This window comes from Hippoglossus hippoglossus, chromosome 3 (genome assembly GCF_009819705.1).
Source record: "Hippoglossus hippoglossus isolate fHipHip1 chromosome 3, fHipHip1.pri, whole genome shotgun sequence".
Taxonomy (NCBI): Eukaryota; Metazoa; Chordata; class Actinopteri; order Pleuronectiformes; family Pleuronectidae; genus Hippoglossus; species Hippoglossus hippoglossus.
The window spans coordinates 1,301,677-1,325,343 of record NC_047153.1 but is presented as its reverse complement, the minus strand read 5'-3'; the positions used below and the strand labels follow the sequence as shown (position 1 = coordinate 1,325,343).

Genomic DNA, 23,667 nt, shown 5'->3' with positions numbered 1-23,667 from the left:
GCAAACAGGGTTTGTTGTCAGGGCCATACCACACACCAGCTCGGAACATAGCACCAGAGGTCTTCCATAGGGAGATCTCAGGAGGAGTAACAGTGGACTGTACTGCAGAGAGAGAGGAGGACATGTCAGAAAATCATGTTCAAACCTTATGGGCTGTTTGTCAAATTTAACCGTGCACGGGAGAGGTTTTGTGAAATTTTCCTTTACTGTTGCTGTTGAGCCTTGAGAGAAAATAAAGCGACCACTCATTTCAGGAGATGTGGGTAAATCAGACATCCTAACCACAGAATAACCTGCACCAGAGTCGACCATGAAATTGAGTTTGTGACCTTTAACACACAGTTCGCGAGTTGAGGCATTTTCTTGAAAGCATAATTTATTTAACATTGTGTGTGTGTGTGTTTCACTTCCCTTTTTCTGCACCTCGCCCACGGCCACATCCTGTCCGCGCCCCTCTCTTCCTGGTACAGTGAAGTGTGTGTGTCTGTGTGTGTGTAGTGTCTGTGTGTGTGTGTGTGCTCCTGTACAGATATCTTTGTGAGGATCAGTTGGAGACATTTTGACCCTCAAGTAAGACAAAGTGACATATTTTCCAGATGGGAGAGAACAAGAGAGAACCTGTTGTTCCAGTGCATCAAATGCTTTCGGTTTAGCTTGTCTAGTATAAAGAGCAGAGCGGACACGAGCAGCCTCACACTCTCCTGTTACACCATGTCAGGTATGTTTTAGTTTACATGCTGGAAACTTAGTTTAATGATTTGATTGATCTGATTTGAATGTCTGATAATAACAGTGGTTCTGAAACTAGAGAAATGTATTTCTCTTCCAGGTTCTGAGGCACAGGGGAGTCAAGGAAGACAAGGAGAAGTCGGACCATGTCTGCAATGAACACGGAAGAAGGAGCGCTTACAGGTACATTCCTATGAATACTTACATGCATAATTTAGTGTAATATCAGTTTATTTATGATAAGAGGACTTTGAAAGATCTGGGGTCTCATTTATAACCGTTGCGTGCGCACAAAACGGGGCCTGAAACGTGCGTAAGCCACTTCTCACGCAAACGTTGGGATTCATAAAAACAAACTTGACGGGAAAATTTGCGTATTTCCACGCATGCGTACGAACGTTTTGGAGACGGGAAAGTGGCGACGCAGACGTGAGGTGGTGAACTGAAGCAGATTATTGATCCACTTCATCATTTACATTAAAACCAACAGCTTTAGCTCGCGCGACAAAACTGTTCCACTCAAACCTTTTAATAAAAAAATATCAAACAACTTACTGCAAATTACGTTCAGATTCCATTAAACAGCGAAGTTACGGAGCCGAGTCATTAACAGGTTTTAATAATATCTTCTGACACTGTGCGTGTATCATCAGATCACTGCAGTGAACGGGACTGAGCCACAGAGCACAGAGCGACCTGGAGATCACTGACAAGAAGTGAAGAAACTTCAAATAATATCGCAGAGTGGAGTGAGGATCCACTGATGTGAGGGAATCGGTCCGATGCTCTAGATCAGTGGTCGCCAACCCGTCGAACGCGATCTACTGGTCGATCTCCCAACTCTCTGGACTCACTGGCTGTCGTTGCGCCGCAGACCAGCTGTGTGTCGGTTGTCTGTTGTTCACACGCGCTGTGTGTCGGTTGTCTGTGTGTCGGTTGTCTGTGTGTCGGTTGTCTGTTGTTCACACGCGCTGTGTGTCCCCTACTGACGGTGGAGCTGCTGGTTTATCTCCTGCATTTCCTTCAGGAACAAGTTGGTTCATGTCCTAAACTAAATGTCCGGTCTGAAGACGAGCATCGTCCGGTCTGTGGATAACAATCAAAGTCCCGTTGGAACAAATGAGTGGATTCAGAAGGTGAAACGCTGGAGTGCTTTTACTTTGAAACGGGTTCGGGAAGTGATGTAAATACGTTTGTGTCATAAACAGATAAACATGGTGGTTCACAGCAGAATAAACAGAGAAAATGATCTTTCAACTGATTTTTAATGTTTATCTGATGAATTTATGTCACAAACAAATGGTTGCAACACTTTCTGTATGCCTTTTCAAAATAAAAGCACTCCAGAGTTTGTTAATGATATCCATTCCCTTGTTTAAAAAGGTTTTATTGTGAAATATTTGCAGGAGCGGAAGCTGCACGGCTTCATACTGTGTAGTACTGGTATTTATCTGAGTACAAGGGACTTCTTTCATATAAGGCAATAATCATATTTGTGGCCATATTCAAATCAAAGCCTATATTTAAAAACATTGTGCTGCAGTAGCATGTTGTGGAACTGAGAATCTACATATTGTGCATTGTAAATATGAATTAATATTAACTTGAATATTGTGCATTGAATAGAAAAAGTTGCATAACTGCCTCTCTTTGTGTATATTTATTTCTTGTACATTCAGCCTTTAACACAAATTGCAAAAAATAATAAATATGACCCTCCTAAGTGGGTTTCTTAGAAGATATCAGGGTGGTAGATCTCGGCTTACGTTTGGAATTAAAAAGTGATCTTGGGTTTGAAAAGGTTGGTGAACACTGCTCTAAATAAATAAATACTGCCGTGACACTGGTGCGTGATGCTGCGTGATGTGTGCAGGCGAATGGAAGGATGAGGAGGAAACGAGGGTTCAGCGATGTCTGATCAGCTGATATAGATTCTATTGATCTGTGATCTGTGATCTCTGAGCTGAACTGAGTCCAGCATCACACAGATCCAAACCATCCCAGAACAAACACGAGCATATAATAATAATTCTGTTAAATTCTATAGATTGAGGACATCACATCTGTCTCTGAATTTAATAATCCTTAGTTTTGGATGATTCAAATACGAACAGACAATACAACAAGTTCCCTCATTTTCTGAGAGGCTGTTTTTTTTTTTTTTCCTCCACCTTTGAATTGGATCTTTTCTTATTTCAGGCTCGGTTCTTTCTATCGTCTTCACTCTCACTCACTGTGTTAACAGCAGCAGCAGAGTATCAGTGTATTTTATTTATTAATCACATCACTGCTGTCCCATAAAATCTCTCTTCACCTCCACCTCACTAACAAACACCTCGATGTCAGTTTCAGAAAGTTTCACTTCCTCTTCTCATCGCTTGATGCCGTGACTCCGTCATGACTCACGGTGGAAACCCATTGGTCAGCAGCATAATTTAATATTCATGAGGTGCTTTGCATTGACCATTTATGGTGTAATGTGGGCGTGTGAAGGGCGGAGTATGAGGCAGATCCACGTCCGAACGTTTCCAGGTGGAATGTGATTTATAAAGTGAACATTGTGTTCAGGTCTGGGTGCACGGTTTTATGAATCTTCTTTTGTGTATTCCGTTTCCGGCTTTTTTGCGCACGTACACTTTTAGTATGAATCCCACGCACTGTTTTATAAATGAGACCCCTGGGCCTTTAGAATCACATGAATCTCAATAAATAATTAAATAAATATATAAGCAGAGGAAATGATCAGGAGTTAAATTCCATAGCTCGCTGTACATTCCAACAAATGCAAAACAGGAACAGCAACTTACTGTTGGAGAAACGTACAGAGCTTCAATCAATTACATCAGCACCAAAAATATTTTGGCCTCAGTTTTTCACACTGGGAGGAAGTGGAGACATGTTGTCTTTTCATACAGTCAACTGTCACCACAGAACTCTTTTCAGTTCAGGTCACAGATTAAAGCATTTCTCTGTGGGCAGTGCAGGTTGGCTTTCAGAACAGGTTCAGTGGGTGCAGGTCATACAGAATCTTGGTCCATCCATACATACAGGACTTCCTTAAGAAAATGACGAAAGTCACAATACGATAGATAGTTCAATAAGAAATATTTTTGTAGTTATGTACTGAACTTAATTTGACGGTTTAGACAAGCAACAGGTTCAAATAAACACAATCTGGGTCAGTGCTGCAAGTCAGACAATTAATCTTTGAATTGGACAACTGCCCACCTCAGTGCCCCCTCCCTCCTCCCCTACCACAGTGACGACTCTCTCCATCCTGGAGAGGGACGTCAACAGACTCTTCAGGAGACAGAACCCCCGCAAAGCAGCCGGGCCAGACTCTGTCTCTCCATCAATCCTGAAACACTGTGCTGATCAGCTGTCTCCGGTGTTCACAGCCATTTTTAACACCTCACTGGAGACATGCCACGTACCAGCCTGCTTCAAGACCTCCACCATCATCCCTGTCCCCAAAAAAACAAAGATCACTGGACTCAATGATTACAGACCCGTCGCCCTGACCTCTGTGGTGATGAAGGCATTTGAGCGCCTTGTGCTATTCCACCTCAAAGCCATCACTGACCCTCTCCTGGACCCCCTGCAGTTTGCCTACAGAGCCAACAGGTCTGTAGACGATGCAGTAAACGTGGCCCTTCACTTCATCCTCCAGCACCTGGACTCCTCAGGAACCTATGCCAGGATCCTGTTTGTGGACTTCAGCTCTGCCTTCAACACCATCATACCGGCTCTGCTACAGGACAAGCTCTCCCAGCTGAGTGTGCCTGACTCAACCTGCAGGTGGATCACAGACTTCCTGTCTGACAGGAGGCAACACGTGAGGCTGGGGAAGCATGTCTCTGATTCCAGGACCATAAGCACCGGTTCCCCTCAAGGCTGTGTTCTTTCCCCTCTACTCTTCTCCCTGTATACCAACAGCTGCACCTCCAGTCACCAGTCCGTCAAACTCCTTAAGTTCACGGACAACACCACCCTCATTGGGCTCATCTCTGGTGGGGATGAGTCCGCCTACAGGGGGGAGATTGACCATGTGGTGACCTGGTGTGGTCAGAACAACCTGGAGCTCAATGCTCTGAAAACAGTGGAGATGGTTGTAGACTTTAGAAGGAACCCAGCCCCACCCACCCCCATCACCCTGAGAGACTCCCCAGTCGACACTGCGGAGTCCTTCCGCTTCCTGGGCACCATCATCTCCCAGGACCTCAAGTGGGAGCTGAACATCAGCTCCCTCACCAAAAGAGCTCAACAGAGGATGTACTTCCTGCGGCAGCTGAAGAAGTTCAACCTGCCAAAGACAATGATGGTGCACTTCTACACCTGCATCATCGAGTCCATCCTCACCTCCTCCATCACCATCTGGTACGCTGCTGCCACTGCCAATGACAAAGGCAGACTGCAGCGTATCATCCGTTCTGCTGAGAAGGTGATTGGCTGCAATCTGCCATCTCTACAGGACCTGTTTGCCTCTAGGACCCTGAGGCGTGCAGGTAAGATTGTGGCCGATCCTTCCCACCCGGGTCACAAACTCTTCAAGGTACTTCCCTCCGGCAGGAGGCTGCGGTCCATCAGGACCAAAACCTCACGCCACAAGACCAGCTTCTTCCCGGCTGCAGTTGGCCTTATCAACAAGGCCCAGGACCCCCACCTGACTTGGACTCTTATCCCGCCCCCACGCCTCAAGTCTGTGTTACATTAACACACATTACATTGCACATTCTCATTGCACTCCTGTTTTGCATTTTGCATTTTACTTTTTACTTAATTTTTTTATATATCTTTTATATATTTTTATTTTATATTTGTTTTTTTCATGTGTGTAGTACTTATTATGTTTTTATGTTTTATGTTCCTTGTATGCACCTACATACCAAGGCAAATTCCAGGTAGGTGTAAACCTACTTGGCAATAAATACTTCTGATTCTGATTCTGAGGTGATTTGTGATTTCCACCTGTAGTTGGTAACCAAAATCAATTCAACTCTAAAACATCTTGGACACAAACTAATCCACAAATAAACTATGTTAGAGTCTGTAGAATAACTATATTTCTCTTTGTGGAAATACAGTAACAATTGTTCTGTGAAACTTACGAGTTAATATATTTTTTTTCTCTAGATTTTGATGCACAGAGGAATCAAGGGAAGGCTTTGACCATGTCTACAAGAGACACAGAAGGTGAAGAGCATGCAGGTAACTCATTCAACTTGTATTTGTGTATGGACACAGAGATCTTACAAAGCAATATGTTGAGATCTGTATGCTTGTTGCGTGAATGGGCACAAAGCTGTAGCTACCAAGTTTATACTGAATTCTGTCCTCCAGCTGAGGACGTTAAAAACTTGGGTTAATTCTACGAAGTAGACGACGTGCAGGGTGTTGGACCAGTGTAGCAGGACATGTCTTCGGGTGGTAGTAACAATATGTGATTGGACTATAAGCCGCTGGCCCACGTCCACCAACATCTTCCAGTCTCTGGCTTGCTCCATCTGACCATTCCTGGTCAGATGGAGGAGAACCTCTCTGTCCCTGTTCCCCCTCACAGACAAAAGTTTTCCTTTGAACTGCGTTTGATGTTTTGGATGTCAAGGCATTGGTAGCAGTTCTCTTTGTGTCTATTGTTGCTGCAAGGCATGGGAGTACCTGGTTGTGTCTCCACGTATACCTACCTTGGGAGAGACGTATTTTACAACCAGTGAGGATGAGGGTAGCTTGAGTCGAGCGTAGTGGGCAGGATGGATCTTCGTTCAGCCACTGCTGTAGGTTGGGTGAGGGAAGGACGTCATAGGTTGCTCGAAGCAGGAAGCTAATCCTGCTAGCTTCCATTCCCCACAGGTCCTTCCAGCTGATCTGTCTTTTCTCTATGATTTCCCATTTCATCCACTGCCCCTGTCTTGCTTGAGTGACAGCCTTCACACATCTTGCTGCCTCTTCCTGATGTCAGATTTCCAGGACTACCAATTGTCACCGCTCTGAAGGAGTTGCCTTGTTCCACAGGGGACTACTCTGACCTAGGCCCAAAGCTCCTCTTCCCTGTTTAACGTGACCCACAGTGTCAGTGTGCTAGAGTGCTGCTTTTACCTGTTGGGTTGCTTCTTTTGGTTTCCATTTCCGTCCTGTTGTCAATGATGGTCCAACAGCCTGTATTTATTTGTCTCTGGACTCTGAGAGAGTCTCCAGCCTTGTTTTGGTGAAGTTAAACTCCTCTACAAGACCTGAGAGAGGCAGCTCGAGGATGACATGACCCTTCAGGCCGATGTTGCTCAGACATCTTGGGACTCCTAAATGTAACCGTGAATACTTTTGGTTTCATGTGAATGAAGTCTTCGCTCCCAAATGTTATTCACAAGAAAGATTTACAGTATGTAACACTGCAAAATCACACATACCCAAACAATCAAACATACATATACAACCCAATAGGTGGTGCCAGCCTTTAATTTCTAAAATGTATGTTCTCTTTCTATTTGACAGCCCTGTTGAGCTTTCTCGTCAAACTTGGACTGGAGGACTTTTATCCCAACAAGCTCAATCTACGGTCTCTCTTTGAGATCAACAAAAACAGTATTGAGGAAAAAGCTGTTTTATCGCTGGAGGAAATACCATGGTGTTTTCTCAGAAAACTGTTGCAAATGAATGCAGAATGCAGGAGCTCAATACAATCATCAATCAGGCCAAAGGAAAACATTGAGGAAGACAATGATCTCTCTGATGAAGACCTTTACACCGCTGATGACTCTAGAGATGATAAGGTTAACCCCCTCGACCTCATAGTCGCTCTCTTCCATTGCGCTGACAGCTTCCTGCAGCAGGAAATGGCCCTCAAGATGTCAATCTGCCAGTTTTCTCTTCCTCTGCTGTTGCCCCGCGGCCACAAGAGTCAGTGTACCCTGATGCTGTGGGCTCTGAGAGACATCGTCAAAGAGTGGTGTCCACATGATATGTCTGAATCAAGAGGGTTTGTTGAAGACAACATTGTCCAAGCAAATATACCATTCTTCTCCTTTGTGAGGCTGAAGAACAGTAGTTTATCCAAGTCCCAGGTTTTGAATCATGTCCTCAGCAGTGGGCAACAGAACTGCAACATCTTCATACACAGGGATGTGGAGGGGGGGGCAGTCAAGAGAGAAATTGCAGATGGGCTTGTTGAGGTTTGCTGGTACCTTCCCTCTGGCGGGGAAAAACTTGACATTTTTCCTGAGCCTACTGCCTTTGCAAATTTGCGAGGGGACATTTGTGAATCACTCACACAATTCAACTTTCTCTTTCAAGTATCAACAGCTACCTTTGTGTTTCTGGACAGCGTTGAAGAAAGTGAGCACGGGATTCTATCTTCTCTTCAAGATGTGAAATCCAAACTCTTCTTAGTCGTCAATCGAAAGGGAGGCAATGCCAGAGAGGAGATGATGTCTGTGAAGAGATTGGTGAAGGAATTAGGTTTACCAAAGAACAGAGTGAAGGTCAAAGACCAGAGGATAAATGTGGCAGAGTTCTCAAAGAAACTTTGTGAGGTCATCAAGGCATCCCTGTTAGATGTGAAAGACACCATGAGCATTGTAGATATGGTTGGAATAGCTGTTGAACTTGGTCTGTTTGTGGACCAAAGCAAAAGTGACGCACAGAGAAAAGCAGCTGACGAGATCATGGGCGACATTAGAGTGCGAAGTATACCAGACTATAAAAAACTAAATCTGACTTTGCAAGGAGCGAACTGGAAGAGGTTGTCAAAGTTAGAAAAGGAAGAGTGTAGACTGAAGACATCTGGTGATTCCGGCCTTGAAGACTATAAATGTCAACTACAGGAAGAGAAAAGACAAATCAGACAGGAGCAACAAAATCGTGACGCCTCCAAAGGAATGAAGAGTTTCATCAAGTGCTTATCTACAGATGACAAAGAACAAAGAGATGTTTTCCTTAAGTGGATGAAACTGAAGTTTAATACACATTCACGAGGCAAACTCTCTGTGTTACGTAACAAATTCAAAGAGCAATGCAAGAAGAAAGACGCCAAACTCATAGCAGAGTTAGACCAAGCTTTGGTGGATAGCTCTTTAGGAACAGAGCATTACATGAGAGAGATGGGACTGATCTACGAGTTCTCAATCATCAGCTCAACAGCTGATGAAATATCCCAGCTCCCTGGTTTGGCAGCTGAAATGCTGTTGGATGGATATCCTTTAGAGCTTTTGGACGGAGATGCCGCCAACGTCCCAGAGAGATGGGTGACAGACGTACTGATGGAGCTTCACAAGAAGGTTGGACAGAGGAGCAGACTGTTGGTACTGACTGTGTTGGGTGTTCAGAGCACCGGTAAGTCAACGCTCCTCAACACCATGTTTGGTGTGCAGTTTCCTGTCAGCAGCGGCAGATGCACAAGAGGAGCTTTCATGCTCTTCCTCAAAGTTGGAGAGGATTTGAAAAGCGAGTTAAACTGTGATTTTATCGTCCTCATTGACACAGAGGGTCTTAAGTGTCCTGATCTGGCACAACTAGAGGACAGTTATGAGCACGACAACCAGCTAGCAACCTTTGTCATTGGCTTGAGTGATGCCACCATTATCAACATCGCAATGGAAAACGCAGCAGAAATGAAAGATGTCCTGCAAATTGCAGTGCACGCATTCTTGAGGATGAGAGAAATTGGAAAAAAGCCAGTTTGTCATTTTGTTCACCAGAATGTTTCATCAGTTTCAGCTCATGCCAAGAACATGACACAAAGAAAACATCTCCTGGACCAACTCAATGAAATGACTCAAATCGCAGCTGAAATGGAAAAGAAACCTTCTATCAAAGAGTTCACGGATGTGCTGGACTATGACATGGACAAGAACAACTGGTACATCCCAGGACTCTGGCATGGAACACCACCAATGGCACCAGTGAACACAGGTTACAGTGAAGCTGTAGCACATTTCAAGAGAAACCTGTTACAAACAGTGAAGAAGGACCCGTGCAATGAAGTGTCGCAGATCCCAGAGTTTCTGGAATGGATGAAGAGTCTCTGGCGGGCAGTGAAATATGAGAACTTCATCTTTAGTTTCAGAAACACTCTTGTGGCTCATGCCTATGACAACTTGTGCAAAGAGTTCAGTCAGTGGGAATGGGAGTTCAGAAAAGAGATTCTGACCTGGCAAACACAAGCAGAGGTAGAAATCTTGAATGCTGACAATGAATCTGAGGTAGAAACTTGGAACAGATTAGTTGGAGGAAAGAAATCTGAGGTGTCAGACAAAATAACCGACCAACAAACAACAATGAGGGAAAAAATCAACGACTACTACAAGATGAAAGGCAAACAAGTTAATCTGATAGAGAAATACAAAGAGGACTTTTTAAACAGTGTCAAAGGCCTTGCAGATGAAATCAAACGTTCTGTGTGGATAAAACTGGATTGCATCCTTGAACTAAAACGAAGTTCAAAAAAGGTTCAGGACATTCAGAGAGAATACAGAGGTGTGATTGAACAGAAGGTCCTGAAGCTTCTGGGTGACTGTGACGCGTCAACTCTGACTGAGGAAGAGCTGACACAAGAGTTTGAAAAGATGTGGGCTGAAGCCACTGTAAACGTGTCCGGCCTGAAAGAGCGAGACATTGCAGCATGCGTCCTGAAGCAGCTGAGAAAAGACTTCTGTAATCGAAACGTCAATGAGGCTTTGAAGAAAGTAACAGACCTAAAGGAAATGGGGACAGGTCCATTTAAAACTAGACATGATCACTTAGGAACTTTTATGCAGAAGGTCAAACATCTGTGGATAGGAGATTTGCAGAGCTTTGCAGACAGTATCATTGACTCTTGTACAAGGTTTGTACGTGATAAAGTAAAGACCGATGGAGATTACCAGGACTCTTTCACAAAGGATCTTCTAGAACAAATTGATGAATCCCTTAAACAAGGTTACACCCGTCGCAAATCAAATATACAGTTTGAGATTGACCTGAAACTTCACATTTGTGGCATTGCTTCAAGGGAATTTGTCAAAATGCACAAAAGATTCTTGTCAGATAATAATCCTCACACTCAGCTGGAAAAGTACAAGACTCAGTACCGGTCAGATTTTCTCGATTTATACAAAAAGCAAGATCACTGCCAACGCAAAGCAAAAGATTTTGTCCAGTCTTGTATCAAACCTGCTGTGAAACAGTTCATCTATGGATCTCTGGGAGTAGACATTGTGGAGGACATTCTGACAGGTTCCCATTCAGCAGAGTATAGTTCTCGCACAATCTTCCAGTACAAAATTCAGGAAGAGTTGCTGCAAGAGGAAAACTTCAAGGGTTTTTTTCAGTTACATTGATAACTATGAAATATATGTTAAGGATTGGATATTTGAGCAAATCTGGCAAAAGATGTCAGTGGAGAAGACTTTGTGCAAACTGAAGAACAACAATCTACAAGTCATCGACAAAAAAATATCAGAAGCGATAGATGGGGCAGCAATAGGAGAGGATGGTGTTCTGCTGCCAGATAACAAGGAAAGCATCACAAAGCTAATCAGCAACATGCGCAAACATTTGATCAAAGACATCTCAGTTTCAGTGGAGGCTGAAGAAACCACCTTGTTTCTGATCCAAAGCTCATGTCATTCATTCATCAAGTGTCTCAAGATCTCAATGAAGGAGTTGAAGGACCAACTGGAAGAGGAGTTCTCAAACTCTGACAACATCACTGAGACTCTGAACAAGCTTCCAATCAAACCACAGGATGAGCTTTTCAAGCGAGTGTTTGGTTGTGGACGACAGTGTCCATTTTGTAAAGCTCCCTGTGAGGCCGGTGGCACAGAACACAAGCAGCATCATGCAGCCATTCATCGGCCACAAGGTCTTGGCAGCTACAGGTACGAGTCAAGTGAGAGGCTGGTTAATTCACTGTGTACAACTGACGTGCACAGTGATCGTAAATTCAAAAACACAGACACCAAAGGGGAGTGGCATCCGTACAAGGACTACAACAAGTACTATCCAGACTGGATCATTCCTCCAGACCCCACCACAGAGGCATCTGACTACTGGAAGTACGTCCTGGTGCAATACAATGACAGATTTGCTAAAATATATGAAGTCAAACCAGCTGAAGTTCCAAAGGCCTGGAGGAGACTCACAAAGGAACAAGCTCTGAAGGGTTTGAGAGACGCCTTCAACATGAAGTGAACAAAGTGCAACTGAACACATCAGGTAATTCAGTCCAATTTAATATGCAGCAATAGATTCACATTCACTTGGATGAAATATTATTTTTTAACGTAGACTCTGGAAAATGTCCAGACTTTGTTTATAGATTTGGTTTCTTCCAGTTTCACATCTTACATTAGAAACGTCATCAACACGCCCACTCACTCTCTGTGAATGTTCTGGACATGTTCCTGCTGTGTTCTCACATTCTCTACGTTCTCACTTACAGCTTCTCCAGACGTCTCAGGAAAACGTCTGGACCTCCGTGCATGTCTGAAAGCAAATTCAGAGAACGACAAGTCTTCAGTCTAATTCAGCTTCAGGAACTATTCAAATTTTGGGGGAAATCTGTGCAAGAACTTATTGTTTGGTTTGTTTTTGTTTGTTTTACTCTTGTGTATCTTTTTTGTTAATGTGACTAAACCACCAATTTGTTTCAGTGAAAATGAAGAAAGAACAACACAGTAAGTTTGGACTTCTGTGCATCTTCTTTTCTTTACGACTCTTCGATGATTTATTTTTTGGTATTTTTCTTTACGGTGTCAATAGTCACTCGCCCTCGAGCGATAAAAGAAATAAACGAGAAATGTAAAAATAAATGTATATTTTTTACCTGTATTTTTGTTCCTTTTTGTTGCCGTATGTTTGTGTATATGATGAATTATCTTTTATATTACTTTACGTACATCAGGGCAGAGAAACAGATGTGCATGGTGATGTGGATGATGAAGTTATGAATGTATTATCTCTATGTATGTAATGACTATATTGAAAACAATGGCGATGTACAATATACTAAGACCATGTGATGAAATATTCAGTCATATACTGCCATTTATATCGTTACTTTTATTTTTTAAGTTGTTTAAGTTTGCTCAAGCAAATATTGTTATTCACATATTGTTAAGGATTAACTTTTGATTCATATTCTTCTGATTAAAATGTATTTTTCCATTATTTACATGCTCCGTTCTAAATGTCAAGTACAGTACTAAGGACAATGATGATGATGATGATGATGATGATGATGATGATGATGATGATGATGATGAAGCACAAATTGTCTTTGTACGTTTTTATTTTTGGGACTTTTTTATCATTTTTGCGAATGACAGTTGATAATGTGACGAATTTACAAGCTACAATAAATGATGAGTCAGTTGATCTCAGTTTGTGTTTGACTTTTTCTGATCACAAATGTTTTTTTTGCTGATAGTTGCATAATGAGTAGAGATATTATGTAAAAAGACCATATGAAATAAAATTATAATATGATAAACAATGTTTTCAAATAAAGAAAATAGCTACAAACAATATTTTAATCATAAATGATCAAATGATACCATGAAAACCATTTTGGTTAGCCTTCTGCATTCAGTCCTTATCTGCTGTTGATGGAACATGGTGGGACACAGGAAACTCTTCAGCAACACATCACTCACCTGCCACTTGGGGCAAAACAGCCACAAGGGGGCACCCAAAGCACATCTCCAATTTATCCAATCAGCACAGGCCAAAGGGAAACACACACACACACACACACACACACACACACACACACACACACACACACACACACACACACACACACACACACACACACACACACACACACACACACACACACACACACACACACACACACACACACACACACACACACACACACACACACACACACACACACACACAGCTTGCCTGCAGTGTGACAATGTGTGTTCTTAATTCTGTATTCGTACGTGTGATCTCCTTTAGTTTCTTTATCTTATCGAGTGACTCCAGGGAAACGCCCTTTCATTCTGCACTGCTGTTGTATGTCTGGCAAAATGACAATAAAGTCTGATTTGATTGGATTGGATTTGATGGGAGGAGCCTGGTTTCAGTTCAGAGTAAAATCCCTGTTCAGAGAAATGGAGGCTGGAAGTAGTGATGCTCATGTTGCTGTGGTAACCCTGGTAAAGGTGTGTAACTGCACTCAGCTACACTTTACTGTTACTGGTTCCAACAACTTCTGACTCTGTCGTGTTGATGACGAAGAGCAGGAGGCTTGTTCCTCAATTTATTATCTGAATGGGAGCAGAATATGTACTGTATATATGTACTGTGTATATGTACTGTGTATATGTACTGTATATATGTACTGTGTATATGTACTGTGTATATGTACTGTATATATTTACTGTATATATGTACTGTGTATATGTACTGTGTATATGTACTGTGTATATGTACTGTATATATGTACTGTGTATATGTACTGTATATATTTACTGTATATATGTACTGTGTATATGTACTGTATATATGTACTGTATATATTTACTGTGTATATGTACTGTATATATTTACTGTATATATGTACTGTGTATATGTACTGTGTATATGTACTGTATATATTTACTGTATATATGTACTGTGTATATGTACTGTGTATATGTACTGTGTATATGTACTGTATATATGTACTGTGTATATGTACTGTGTATATGTACTGTATATATTTACTGTATATATGTACTGTGTATATGTACTGTATATATGTACTGTATATATTTACTGTGTATATGTACTGTATATATTTACTGTATATATGTACTGTGTATATGTACTGTATATATGTACTGTGTATATGTACTGTATATATTTACTGTATATATGTACTGTGTATACAGTACAAGGGAGGGCGCCTTTGAGCCAAGGATACACACAAGTCAAGTAGAATCATAAAAAAAGTATCTGCCTGGAGAGTGACTTGTTGTATTTATTATATTATATTATTATATTTTATTATATAATATAATATAATATTATAATATATCATATTATATCATATTATATTATATTATATTATATTATATTATATTATATTATATTATATAGTACAGGTGTGTGTCTCTAATGTTGTGTTCTCTTGTCCTGTGTTGATACTTCAGAATTATTCTACAATATTCTGTCACTTTTATAGTTTGTGTTCAGAGTGAAGTTAGAAAACTTTGTGTTCATCCTACCTGGTTTATCTGCACTGAAGATTTCATACTCAATGTTTTTCATCAAACTAAATAGAATTTTCTTTATTACTGTTCACCTGAGTGTTTTAATTGACATCTATGAGTGTGTGTAATGTGGTGCAGCTTCATAGAGCTGTTGGGCCGAGGTGAAAACTTAGTATTTCCAGTTTGGGGTGAATGTCATGAGGGGAAGTAAAAAACAAAGATGTAAGAAATGAAGGAAAGAAAAAGATGATTTCTGTGATTTGCTCTGCACGTACCTCACTGAAAGGTCAAATCTAAATGTGCAACGTAGATTCAGTCAGAAAGATAAAAGGAGATGAACAATAACTTCCTCTCAGGACGATGACAGCACAAAACTCACAATCCTACTGAGATCAAATGCATTTAATTACCTCCCACAACTGAGCTGCACCACTTGTCAGGCGGTGCATCCAGAAGAGCTGCATTCCTCAGCTTCACTCCTCCCCCTGGCTGCAGTGTGTCGGTAGGTGGAGTGTTCGGGTCCCAGCCGCCCTCCAGACTGAGCTCCCGACGCTGAGAAAGATCATCAATGAAACTGAGAGAAGCTCGAATCCACAGGTGAGTGTGTTCCAACTCCTCTTTAACTGCCCTGTCACACGTTTGGAAGGAACAGAGTTCAACTGAAGGAAATGTTTTCACTGCTGATTTCTGTTTCTCAGATAAACAACAGTTGATTTGTTTGTGGACATATTTCATTTCATCAGTATGTTCATGTGTCTTCATTTATCAACAGTACCGTGTTGCACATGATGTCACTGGAGCTTCTTTACTTCAATGACAAAATACTTGAATGAGGTTAAAAACGTTTTTGTGCAACATTTCATTTATAAAACCCTCAAATTATAATTGAATCTTAGTCACTTTCCAAAGAAATTTAAATATTTTCAGTTAATTTCAGATGTGGAGCTGAATATAGTTTGTTTTTAATGATTCTTAGAAATTAAAGTTTCTTGTGTCGAAAAAAAAAAAGCAAAAAGAAACAAAATTGTTTGAGATTTTGTATCTAAGTAAAAAAAGTTGTGATGTGGAGATAAAGTACTTTTTAAGGTAGTAGCCTTAAAACGAAGGCAGCTTCATTTCTGACCTATTTTCAAAGATGACCATTTTTTTTGTAATTAGCTTCCAGGGTTTTGAGGATGTGTGTTTTTTCTGAGTGAGGCTGATACTGAACGTGGTTTTGAACAGTGGAGTGAGTAAACACACCGCTGAGGTATGTACGTATGTGTGGGTGGAGTCAGAGTCCTGCAGGAATGTCGGCGTGTTCTGCAACATTCCTGCCTTCAGCAAATCTGTGTGTGTTCTGCTGCAAACACAACACACACACACATTTCAAACTTCAAACCTGTGGGGGCTCTTCTAGTGTCGGGTCCAGTCACACATGCTCATCAGTTGTCAATGTTGTGTGTCCTCTCCAGGTCACAGTTCTGGCTGCTGGTGAACTTCACTCTGCACAATAGACTGTTCTCTGCACACAAACAATACAAAGTGACAGAATATAAGAGTTTGAGTATAAGAGAACACAACATTAGAGACACACAACTTTACAACAGGGACTGAGTTCTCTGAGAAATCAAGGACAAAATAAAAAATAAACAAAAGATTCTCACAATTTTAAAGAAAGTGAAAGAAAAAACTGTTGTTTTCATCTTGAGCCAAAAGTTATTCAGAGAATTAATAGAAACTTAAATAACAATTTTAAACATCAGTGACGTTACCACCTTTTAACTCAAAACCTTCTGTCATTTTACAAACTAAACAATGAATCAACTTTTGAAAGAACCAATGGAAAATGTGGCTGTTTTTCCTTTTGTCCTTTTTCATGTATCTGAACTTAATTAATTATTTTTCATCAGCAAATGTCTGTACTCTCTACTTCACTACATTTTTACAAAGCATTACGTGACAGGTTCACATTGATTTGTATTTTTAAAAGTAACCAATAAGAAGAGAGGAAGTGTTTCACTGATCCAATCAGAGCGGAGAGGTAGCGTTAGACCCCGCCTCCTGCAGCAGAAACACCAGGTTTCACCGAGACTCAGTGTCTTCAGTATCGTCTGTATTATCCTTGTATTAAACAGAATATACAGAAGCCACAGCTAATGGTGTAGTTGCATTAGGGAATAGGCTACACTCATTAAGTACTTTTATTATTTTTAAAAAGTATTTTCAAAAGAAAGTACTTTCTTGTACTCAAGTAGACAAGTTAATAAGGTACTTTTAGTTTCACTTGAGAAGATTTTAGCCTTTGTATTTGTACTTTTGCTTTAGTAAAATATTTGAGTTCCCCTCTCCACCAATGATGTTTAGAATGACCACAAACCTACACTGTCACAGTAATAACATATATTATTATATACTTTGGTTCCAGTGCCGACAGCCACTGTCTCAGGTGATCAGTTTTGTCAATTAAACAACTTCAGGTCACTTTTCTGGGATTTCAAGTTTCAGCCGAGTTCAGCTGATAAACATAAGTACTAAGTTAATGATCAGAGTTTGGTTCACCGAAACTTGGAGTGTCAACAGTGAGAGTAAAGAATGTTGGCTGATGTGTCAGGTGGTTTAAAAACAGGCGGCTGTTTGTCTCCTGGTCTCACACTTGTCTTTTTGTTGGAGACTGTTGTAGACCCGGACACTGACACCATGAGAGAGTGATATTTCACACTTGTCTCCTCTCTCTGGTTTAAGTGTCAGGTTACTGCACAGCGTGAGAAATATTGTGCCGTTTACTACCTACCGATTCGTAACACCTAAAAAGAAATACCACGGTTTCAAATGTTCTAATCTATATGACCTAGAAGCATATGTATATCATCTAATCCAAACATTTGAGTAAATGCAGCACTTTCTATGTATCACCTAGCATGAGATACAGCGCCTCAGGTTCTATATATAAATCCTGACTTTATACCTTCCCTCATGTTTCCCTTTAATGATACATACTGGTGTAAATCTTAATGAGAACGTGTCATTTTAACCCTTTGATTTTATTGCTCCATGTCCCTCTACTTCTAAACAGTTGCAGTTATAAATACGACAAAGAGGAAAATTAAATGTCTTTTTATGAAATTAAACATGTAACAAATAAAATGAAAATTAGTTTTTAAAGTTCTTTTGAAGAAAAGTTGCTTTTTAGTTAAACCCCAAAAATGTGCAATCACCTTTTGTTCAGCTAAAACAAATGAAACTGAAATTGCACAAGTATCCTTTCATCGAACAGAACGTACTTAATGCAGCTTTACAAAATGTATCTCTCAACTTTAAGGATTTCTCAAACGCTATAACAATTATTTTCTCTGAATAAAACTGTTACAAAAATCTTAATCAACGACAAGTCGCACAAATAAGGACGAACTATTTAGCTCGAACACTTGAGTGTAAGATTTAGGTGAAAGGATCAATTGGCAGAAAGTGAATAGAAAATAATACGAGTGTGTTTAATCTAAATTGTACAGAATGTTGTTTTCTTTACCCTAGAATGAGCCTTTATATATAAATAGTTCATATATAAATACTTTATATTTACATATGGAGCAGCCATGTTTTTTACAATAGCCCAGACTGGACAAACCAAACACCTTTTGGCTAACAGCTAGCATATAGCTATTAGCTGTAGCTATTAGCTCCCTAAACTCTCTAAAACAGTCAAAACGCTGAACAGACGAATCACACACTTTTCACTAATGAGCCAGAGAACTTTAGAAACATTAATATAAGTACCTGGTTTACTTTAGTAGCCGTTAGCTACGTTAGCACCATGCTAGCAGAGATGACCACAGATGGCTAGCAGCAGGCTAACAGCTAACACAGTTGATTAACTCCCTAAACATTTAAAAACACTATAAAAAAAACTTCTTAATAATGATCCAGAAAACTTCAGAGACATTAATCACAATACCTGGTTTACTTGAGTAGCTGTTAGCTACGTTAGCTCAACACGCTACATGCTGAGTGACAGCACTCACACTTCCTCTCCTCTCTGTTAGTCCCGCCCCTTAACTAATCTTCTTCTTCTTCTTTTTTTTCTTTTCTTTTTCTTTTTCTTCTTCTTCTTCTTCTTCTTCTTCTTCTTCTTCTTCTTCTCCTCCTCCTCCTCCTTCTTCTTCGTTGGTTTAGCAGTGGGTGGTAACCAGCATCAAGGTGCATTACCTCCATCTACTGATATTAATGGAAACAAATGTAGGACCAATCAGATGAAGGAACACGTACTTATACACTTATATACGTAATATAGACTGGCACAGCTTTTACTGTAGTTATGGTAGGATTTATACTGATATAGTTTAATTTGGGAGTTTTTCTACTATGTATATATTCTGGGGGTTTTATACGATGTATAAACTATGTATAAACCAAGGGGTTACATGAAAATGTGTTGGTTTTTATTTGTCTTTACTTCTAACCGAGGTACAGTGTAGTGATGTGTACATGTATCGCCCCTTGCAGGTGGAGCCTGGTGCTGCTGAGGGATGGAGCTGAAGGTGTGGGTGGAGGGCGTGGTCAGGGTGGTGTGCGGTTTATCACTGAACACTTCCTGTCAGGAGGTTGTGATCACTCTGGCACAAGCGATTGGTGAGTCTGTCCGTTTTCCTTCAGCACGTGATACACACTTTGTATTCTACTCACTGAGAGTATTCCTGCTCACCAGAGGAGGAACACAGTACTTCCTGGATTCTATGAACATGGACTCTTTAGTTTAATACTTGCTGAGCAGGCTAATGGTGGGATAGTTCTGGACATGAGTTCTGTGCCCATCTCAGACAATCTGTATATTTTCATCTTGACTTTAAGGTCTTCAAATTGGAACATCGTCAGAATATCGTACACTTTGTCCTGCAGTTTGTTATGATGGGGTGCACTGCAAAATATGTTACTGGAACAAAAATATAAACTGTTGCTGAAAAAGATTTACATACCACCTCCTGTCAATCCACCGGCACGCCCACCTACACCTTCCACCTGCACCCATTGGACGGTACTAACTGTCAATCACTCTGTGGTACCCCCCCCCGATACATCCGGTGCTTTATGGTCTGTTTGACTCTAAATGATCATAATTCACTAAATGAACATCAGCTGTTTGAAGAAGACTTGAAACTAGAGACTGAGACATAAACTCCTGAATGTTTACTGACGTTATAAAGTGAGAAGTAGAGTCATTTTCTATAGACTTCTATAGAAACTACCAGTGGAGTCGCCCCCTGCTGGTCAGTACAGAGAACACAGGTTTCAGGGACTTCCTCATTGGTTTCACTTTCCCAACCTGGAGTCCACGTCCATTTGATTGAGTGTCTATAGACACCACTGCAGCTTATTATGGAGCATTATGTCTGTGGTTTTTTTATACACTAGAATCTTATTTTGTATTTTACCTTCTTTGAATTTGAAATCATTGTTTAAAATTGTATATTTGTGCTTCTGGATATGAATTGTTCATGTTTGTATTTTTTCTGGTAGGTCAGACAGGTCGTTACATCCTCATCTTAAAGTTGCGAGGGAATGAGAGACAGCTGGTTGCTGACGACTGTCCTCTGCAGCATCTGGCCCATCTGGGGCAGCTGGCTACCGAGGTCCAGTTCATTCTGCGGAGGACCGGCCCCAGTCTCAGCGGTGGTCCAGACACGCCAACCACAGGGAGACGCCTTCCCCTACCCAGACCCTCAGAACCAGAGCCCCTCAGACGCAGGGAGCCACAAAAGTCTCTCACTTTTAATCTGGGTCACGCAACTTATTCCAAGGGGACCAAACCAAACAGGACCATCCACAGAGCGTCCCCTGAACCACGGGCCTCCCCCGTCTCTTTCTTAGACGCTCCCGACCCCCTGAATGCTGTTTCCTCTCACCCCTCCACAGAGGATGTGTTTAGGAAGATTCTACAGCAACAGAGAAGATTAGAAGACCTGGAGGTTCAGCTTCAAGCTCTGGAGGAGGAGACACAGGGGTGGGAGCGGGAGGGGCCGTCTACGGTTCCATGTCTGAGTCCGGACGCTGCAGAGGAACTGGAGGAGCTGCAGTGGCGGCTGAGGCAGAATGAAGCAGAGCTGATGAACAGAGGACACTGGGAGGAAAAGCTACAGACAGAGACAGACAGAGAACGAGGTACGTGTTGAAATCCGTCCACACTGTCCACAGAGTGTCTTCATAGGGTAAATAGATGTGTGACTTTTTAAAGTCGTACATGTTTGGAACAAATACATGAATTTCACTTTGCCAGTTCAAACATGAGAAACGATGAGAAACACAAATTTGAGACGTAATTATATTTATTTACATATTTGTTCTGTTTTTGCTTTATTGTTTTGTACCAAATTTCTTGAGGAAATTGAATATGCGAACTAAAATAATCCAGAATGAATGAACGAATGAAAGAATTCTTTGACATTTCTAAAACAATGAATTTGAATTCACTGTTGTGAGCAGAGATGCACAGACGTCTACAGCAGATACACTCCTCGGTGGGTGATCAAAGTCACGAGATCAAGGAGCTCGCGGCTCATTCTGCACACCTGGAACACGACATTCAGCTCACAGCCTACAGACAAAGCTCGCAGGAAGCCGCTCAGCAGCAGGAGGAGGCGCTGAGGCCCCTGAGGGAGGAGCTTCACAACCGCCATCAGCACGCAGAAGAACTGGACGCAACGTTGTCAGGGACACAGGGGGAGCTCCACGCTGCAGACAGCATGCTTCAGGTAAAACACCTCCATCTTATCTCACTTCAGCAGAACTACAGTAATCAGTGGATGTATGGTATGCAATGTCAATAAGAGAATTTGAAGAAGTACACGTTGGTAACATCCTATTTTCTGCTTCCTGTAGGAGAGACAGGAGCTGGTTGAGGAGCTGAATAAGGAGCTGAGACAGTGTAATCTGCAGCAGTTCATCCAGCAGACCGGGGCTCCACAAGCTGAGCAGACAAACTCCCTGCTCGTCACTGACGTTTACCTCAGCAGCGCCGGAGTGATCGAGTAACTCAACGCTGCCACTGTACGTCAGCAGGATGTTTTCTATATATCAGTGTTAGGACATAACATAACTATAATAGTTGTTATTCTTGTTATTATTTTAGTATTGCTGTAGCATAAAAGAAAACATATTGGCAGTGAAACTAAAGCTCAGTTTGACGCTGAGGTGAAAAACGTTTTAACTTCTTAGATCAAATGAAAACAACAATAAAACAAGTGTTCAGAGACTGTGACTAAAGACGGACGACAGTACGACTCACCAGAAGAGTCTCGCTCTCCACCTGGTGGCTGGCTGCAGTATAGGTCACAAACCCTGCCTCCTCCACGTTAGCAGATAGGACATGGACCAAACATACACCTCGTCCACACTAATGCAGATATTCAGCTAAAAAACCTTCTGCGTCTTCCTTTGGTGCCGGTTGCCAGTGTTTTACTGAAATGGAGATTTTGACAAACTCATAAACTCTGGTATCTGGGTATCCATGGAAACAATGACATCACAGCTCACTTCACACATGTTGCTATGTGTAATGAGCATGAGCCACAATCAATAACAGGAATGGCGGCTGTACACTGGTTGACTGGAGAATTAGATCACTGAGTGTGCTCACGTTTGTCTCTGGCAGATCGTTTATCTTTATCACCACCTAGTGGCCCGGCATGGATGTTTGAAATATTATATTTGAAACATATCCACAGTAGTAAGATGGTTTCTGTCATTTTAGACAGTTCTTATCTCACTGATTTTCAAGTGTTCATGTTTCTGATCAGTTTTAATTAGTTATTTGATGATATAAAATTGGCTGAGACATCATGATTGACAGCTGAGACGGACTCATGATTAATGATTGAGCGTATTTATCGGCGAGACCTCGATACCATGACTCCATTACTGCACCGACTGTGACTCCAAATGGGCAAGATGGCAGCTTTCGTGTCCAGGATAGTTTGGCTTCGTTTCTCAGTAGTGGGAGGAAGTGAAGACACGACGTCTTTACATCTTGATTTTCAGTCGATGGTTTAATTTAACATAAAGCTCCGAAAACTCCAGTTCTGATGATTACATGCTCAAATAAAGAGAAAGCAAATCATGACAATGTTGTTTTCTCTTTTTCTACTGCAGGACAATGAAGGAAGAAAACATGGTGCAGACCCTACAGTGTGTGTGTGTGTGTGTGTGTGTGTGTGTGTGTGTGTGTGTGTGTGTGTGTGTGTGTGTGTGTGTGTGTGTGAGTCTTGATAATTTATCAAATAAATGATAAAGAACAAATGTATTTTTGCTTGTTTTGTTGTTGACTTTTCATGTGGATGCTACTCAGTCACATGACAGCAGAGGCGGGATATGACTGGATTGGATATACTTAGCTTAGCATAATAAACCTGAACAAATTCAGACTTGTCAAGTTCAAGTAAAAGAAATTTTAAAAAGTCGTGTTACAGCTGCAAGATTCTCAACTGGATGGTTTTACAAACAGAATCTGGTATAAATATAACAACCTGCTGACGGTTATACAGCAGCACTAGAATGAGGAAAGATAAAAGGTAAATTTAGCATTTTGTTATGTAAAACAGCAAACTTTAACTACTCAGCCAAGCCCAAGGCATTATGGGGCATCGCCCACCCCTCCATCAGCATAGTGGTGAGTAGATAATGAGAGAATTTTAGTTTTTGTTCAAACTATTGTGCAAGTAATACAGGTCCAGTTAAGCCCACAACTGGGTGAGTGGATATTAAACACACCAACAAGGAATTCTCAGCCAAC

The 23,667-nt window shown here is 41.3% G+C and overlaps 2 protein-coding genes and 1 long non-coding RNA gene across 7 annotated transcripts; 2 read left to right on the top strand and 1 right to left on the bottom strand.

Annotated features, from left to right (window-relative positions):
• Window positions 1-854: 854 nt before the first annotated feature.
• LOC117752049 (ras association domain-containing protein 7-like) lies at window positions 855-23,150 on the top strand. 5 transcript variants are annotated; one of them, XM_034569201.1, is made up of 8 exons: window positions 855-912; window positions 5,863-5,937; window positions 15,347-15,503; window positions 19,389-19,514; window positions 20,400-21,041; window positions 21,360-21,631; window positions 21,759-21,926; window positions 23,028-23,150. In XM_034569201.1, exons 4-7 carry the CDS (start codon window positions 19,412-19,414, stop codon window positions 21,909-21,911), a joined length of 1,170 nt encoding a protein of 389 aa, XP_034425092.1. In that variant the 5' UTR covers window positions 855-912; window positions 5,863-5,937; window positions 15,347-15,503; window positions 19,389-19,411; the 3' UTR covers window positions 21,912-21,926; window positions 23,028-23,150. The 5 variants fall into 5 exon arrangements, with proteins under 5 accessions (XP_034425092.1, XP_034425082.1, XP_034425099.1 ...); XM_034569191.1 differs by lacking the exon at window positions 23,028-23,150 and adding an exon at window positions 16,072-16,155 and having other exon boundaries at window positions 21,759-22,109; XM_034569208.1 differs by lacking the exon at window positions 23,028-23,150 and having other exon boundaries at window positions 21,363-21,631; window positions 21,759-22,109.
• LOC117752377 (interferon-induced very large GTPase 1-like) lies at window positions 10,979-13,195 on the top strand. The gene is made up of 2 exons (XM_034569610.1): window positions 10,979-11,916; window positions 12,143-13,195. The coding sequence occupies exon 1, from the start codon at window positions 11,092-11,094 to the stop codon at window positions 11,890-11,892; it is 801 nt and encodes a 266-aa protein (XP_034425501.1). The 5' UTR covers window positions 10,979-11,091; the 3' UTR covers window positions 11,893-11,916; window positions 12,143-13,195.
• Window positions 14,916-18,962, bottom strand: LOC117752776. Its single transcript, XR_004612137.1, has 3 exons — window positions 18,841-18,962; window positions 16,288-16,410; window positions 14,916-15,458 (listed from the first exon to the last, which is right to left on the bottom strand). It is a non-coding gene; the product is annotated as an uncharacterized LOC117752776 (long non-coding RNA).
• Window positions 23,151-23,667: the final 517 nt, after the last annotated feature.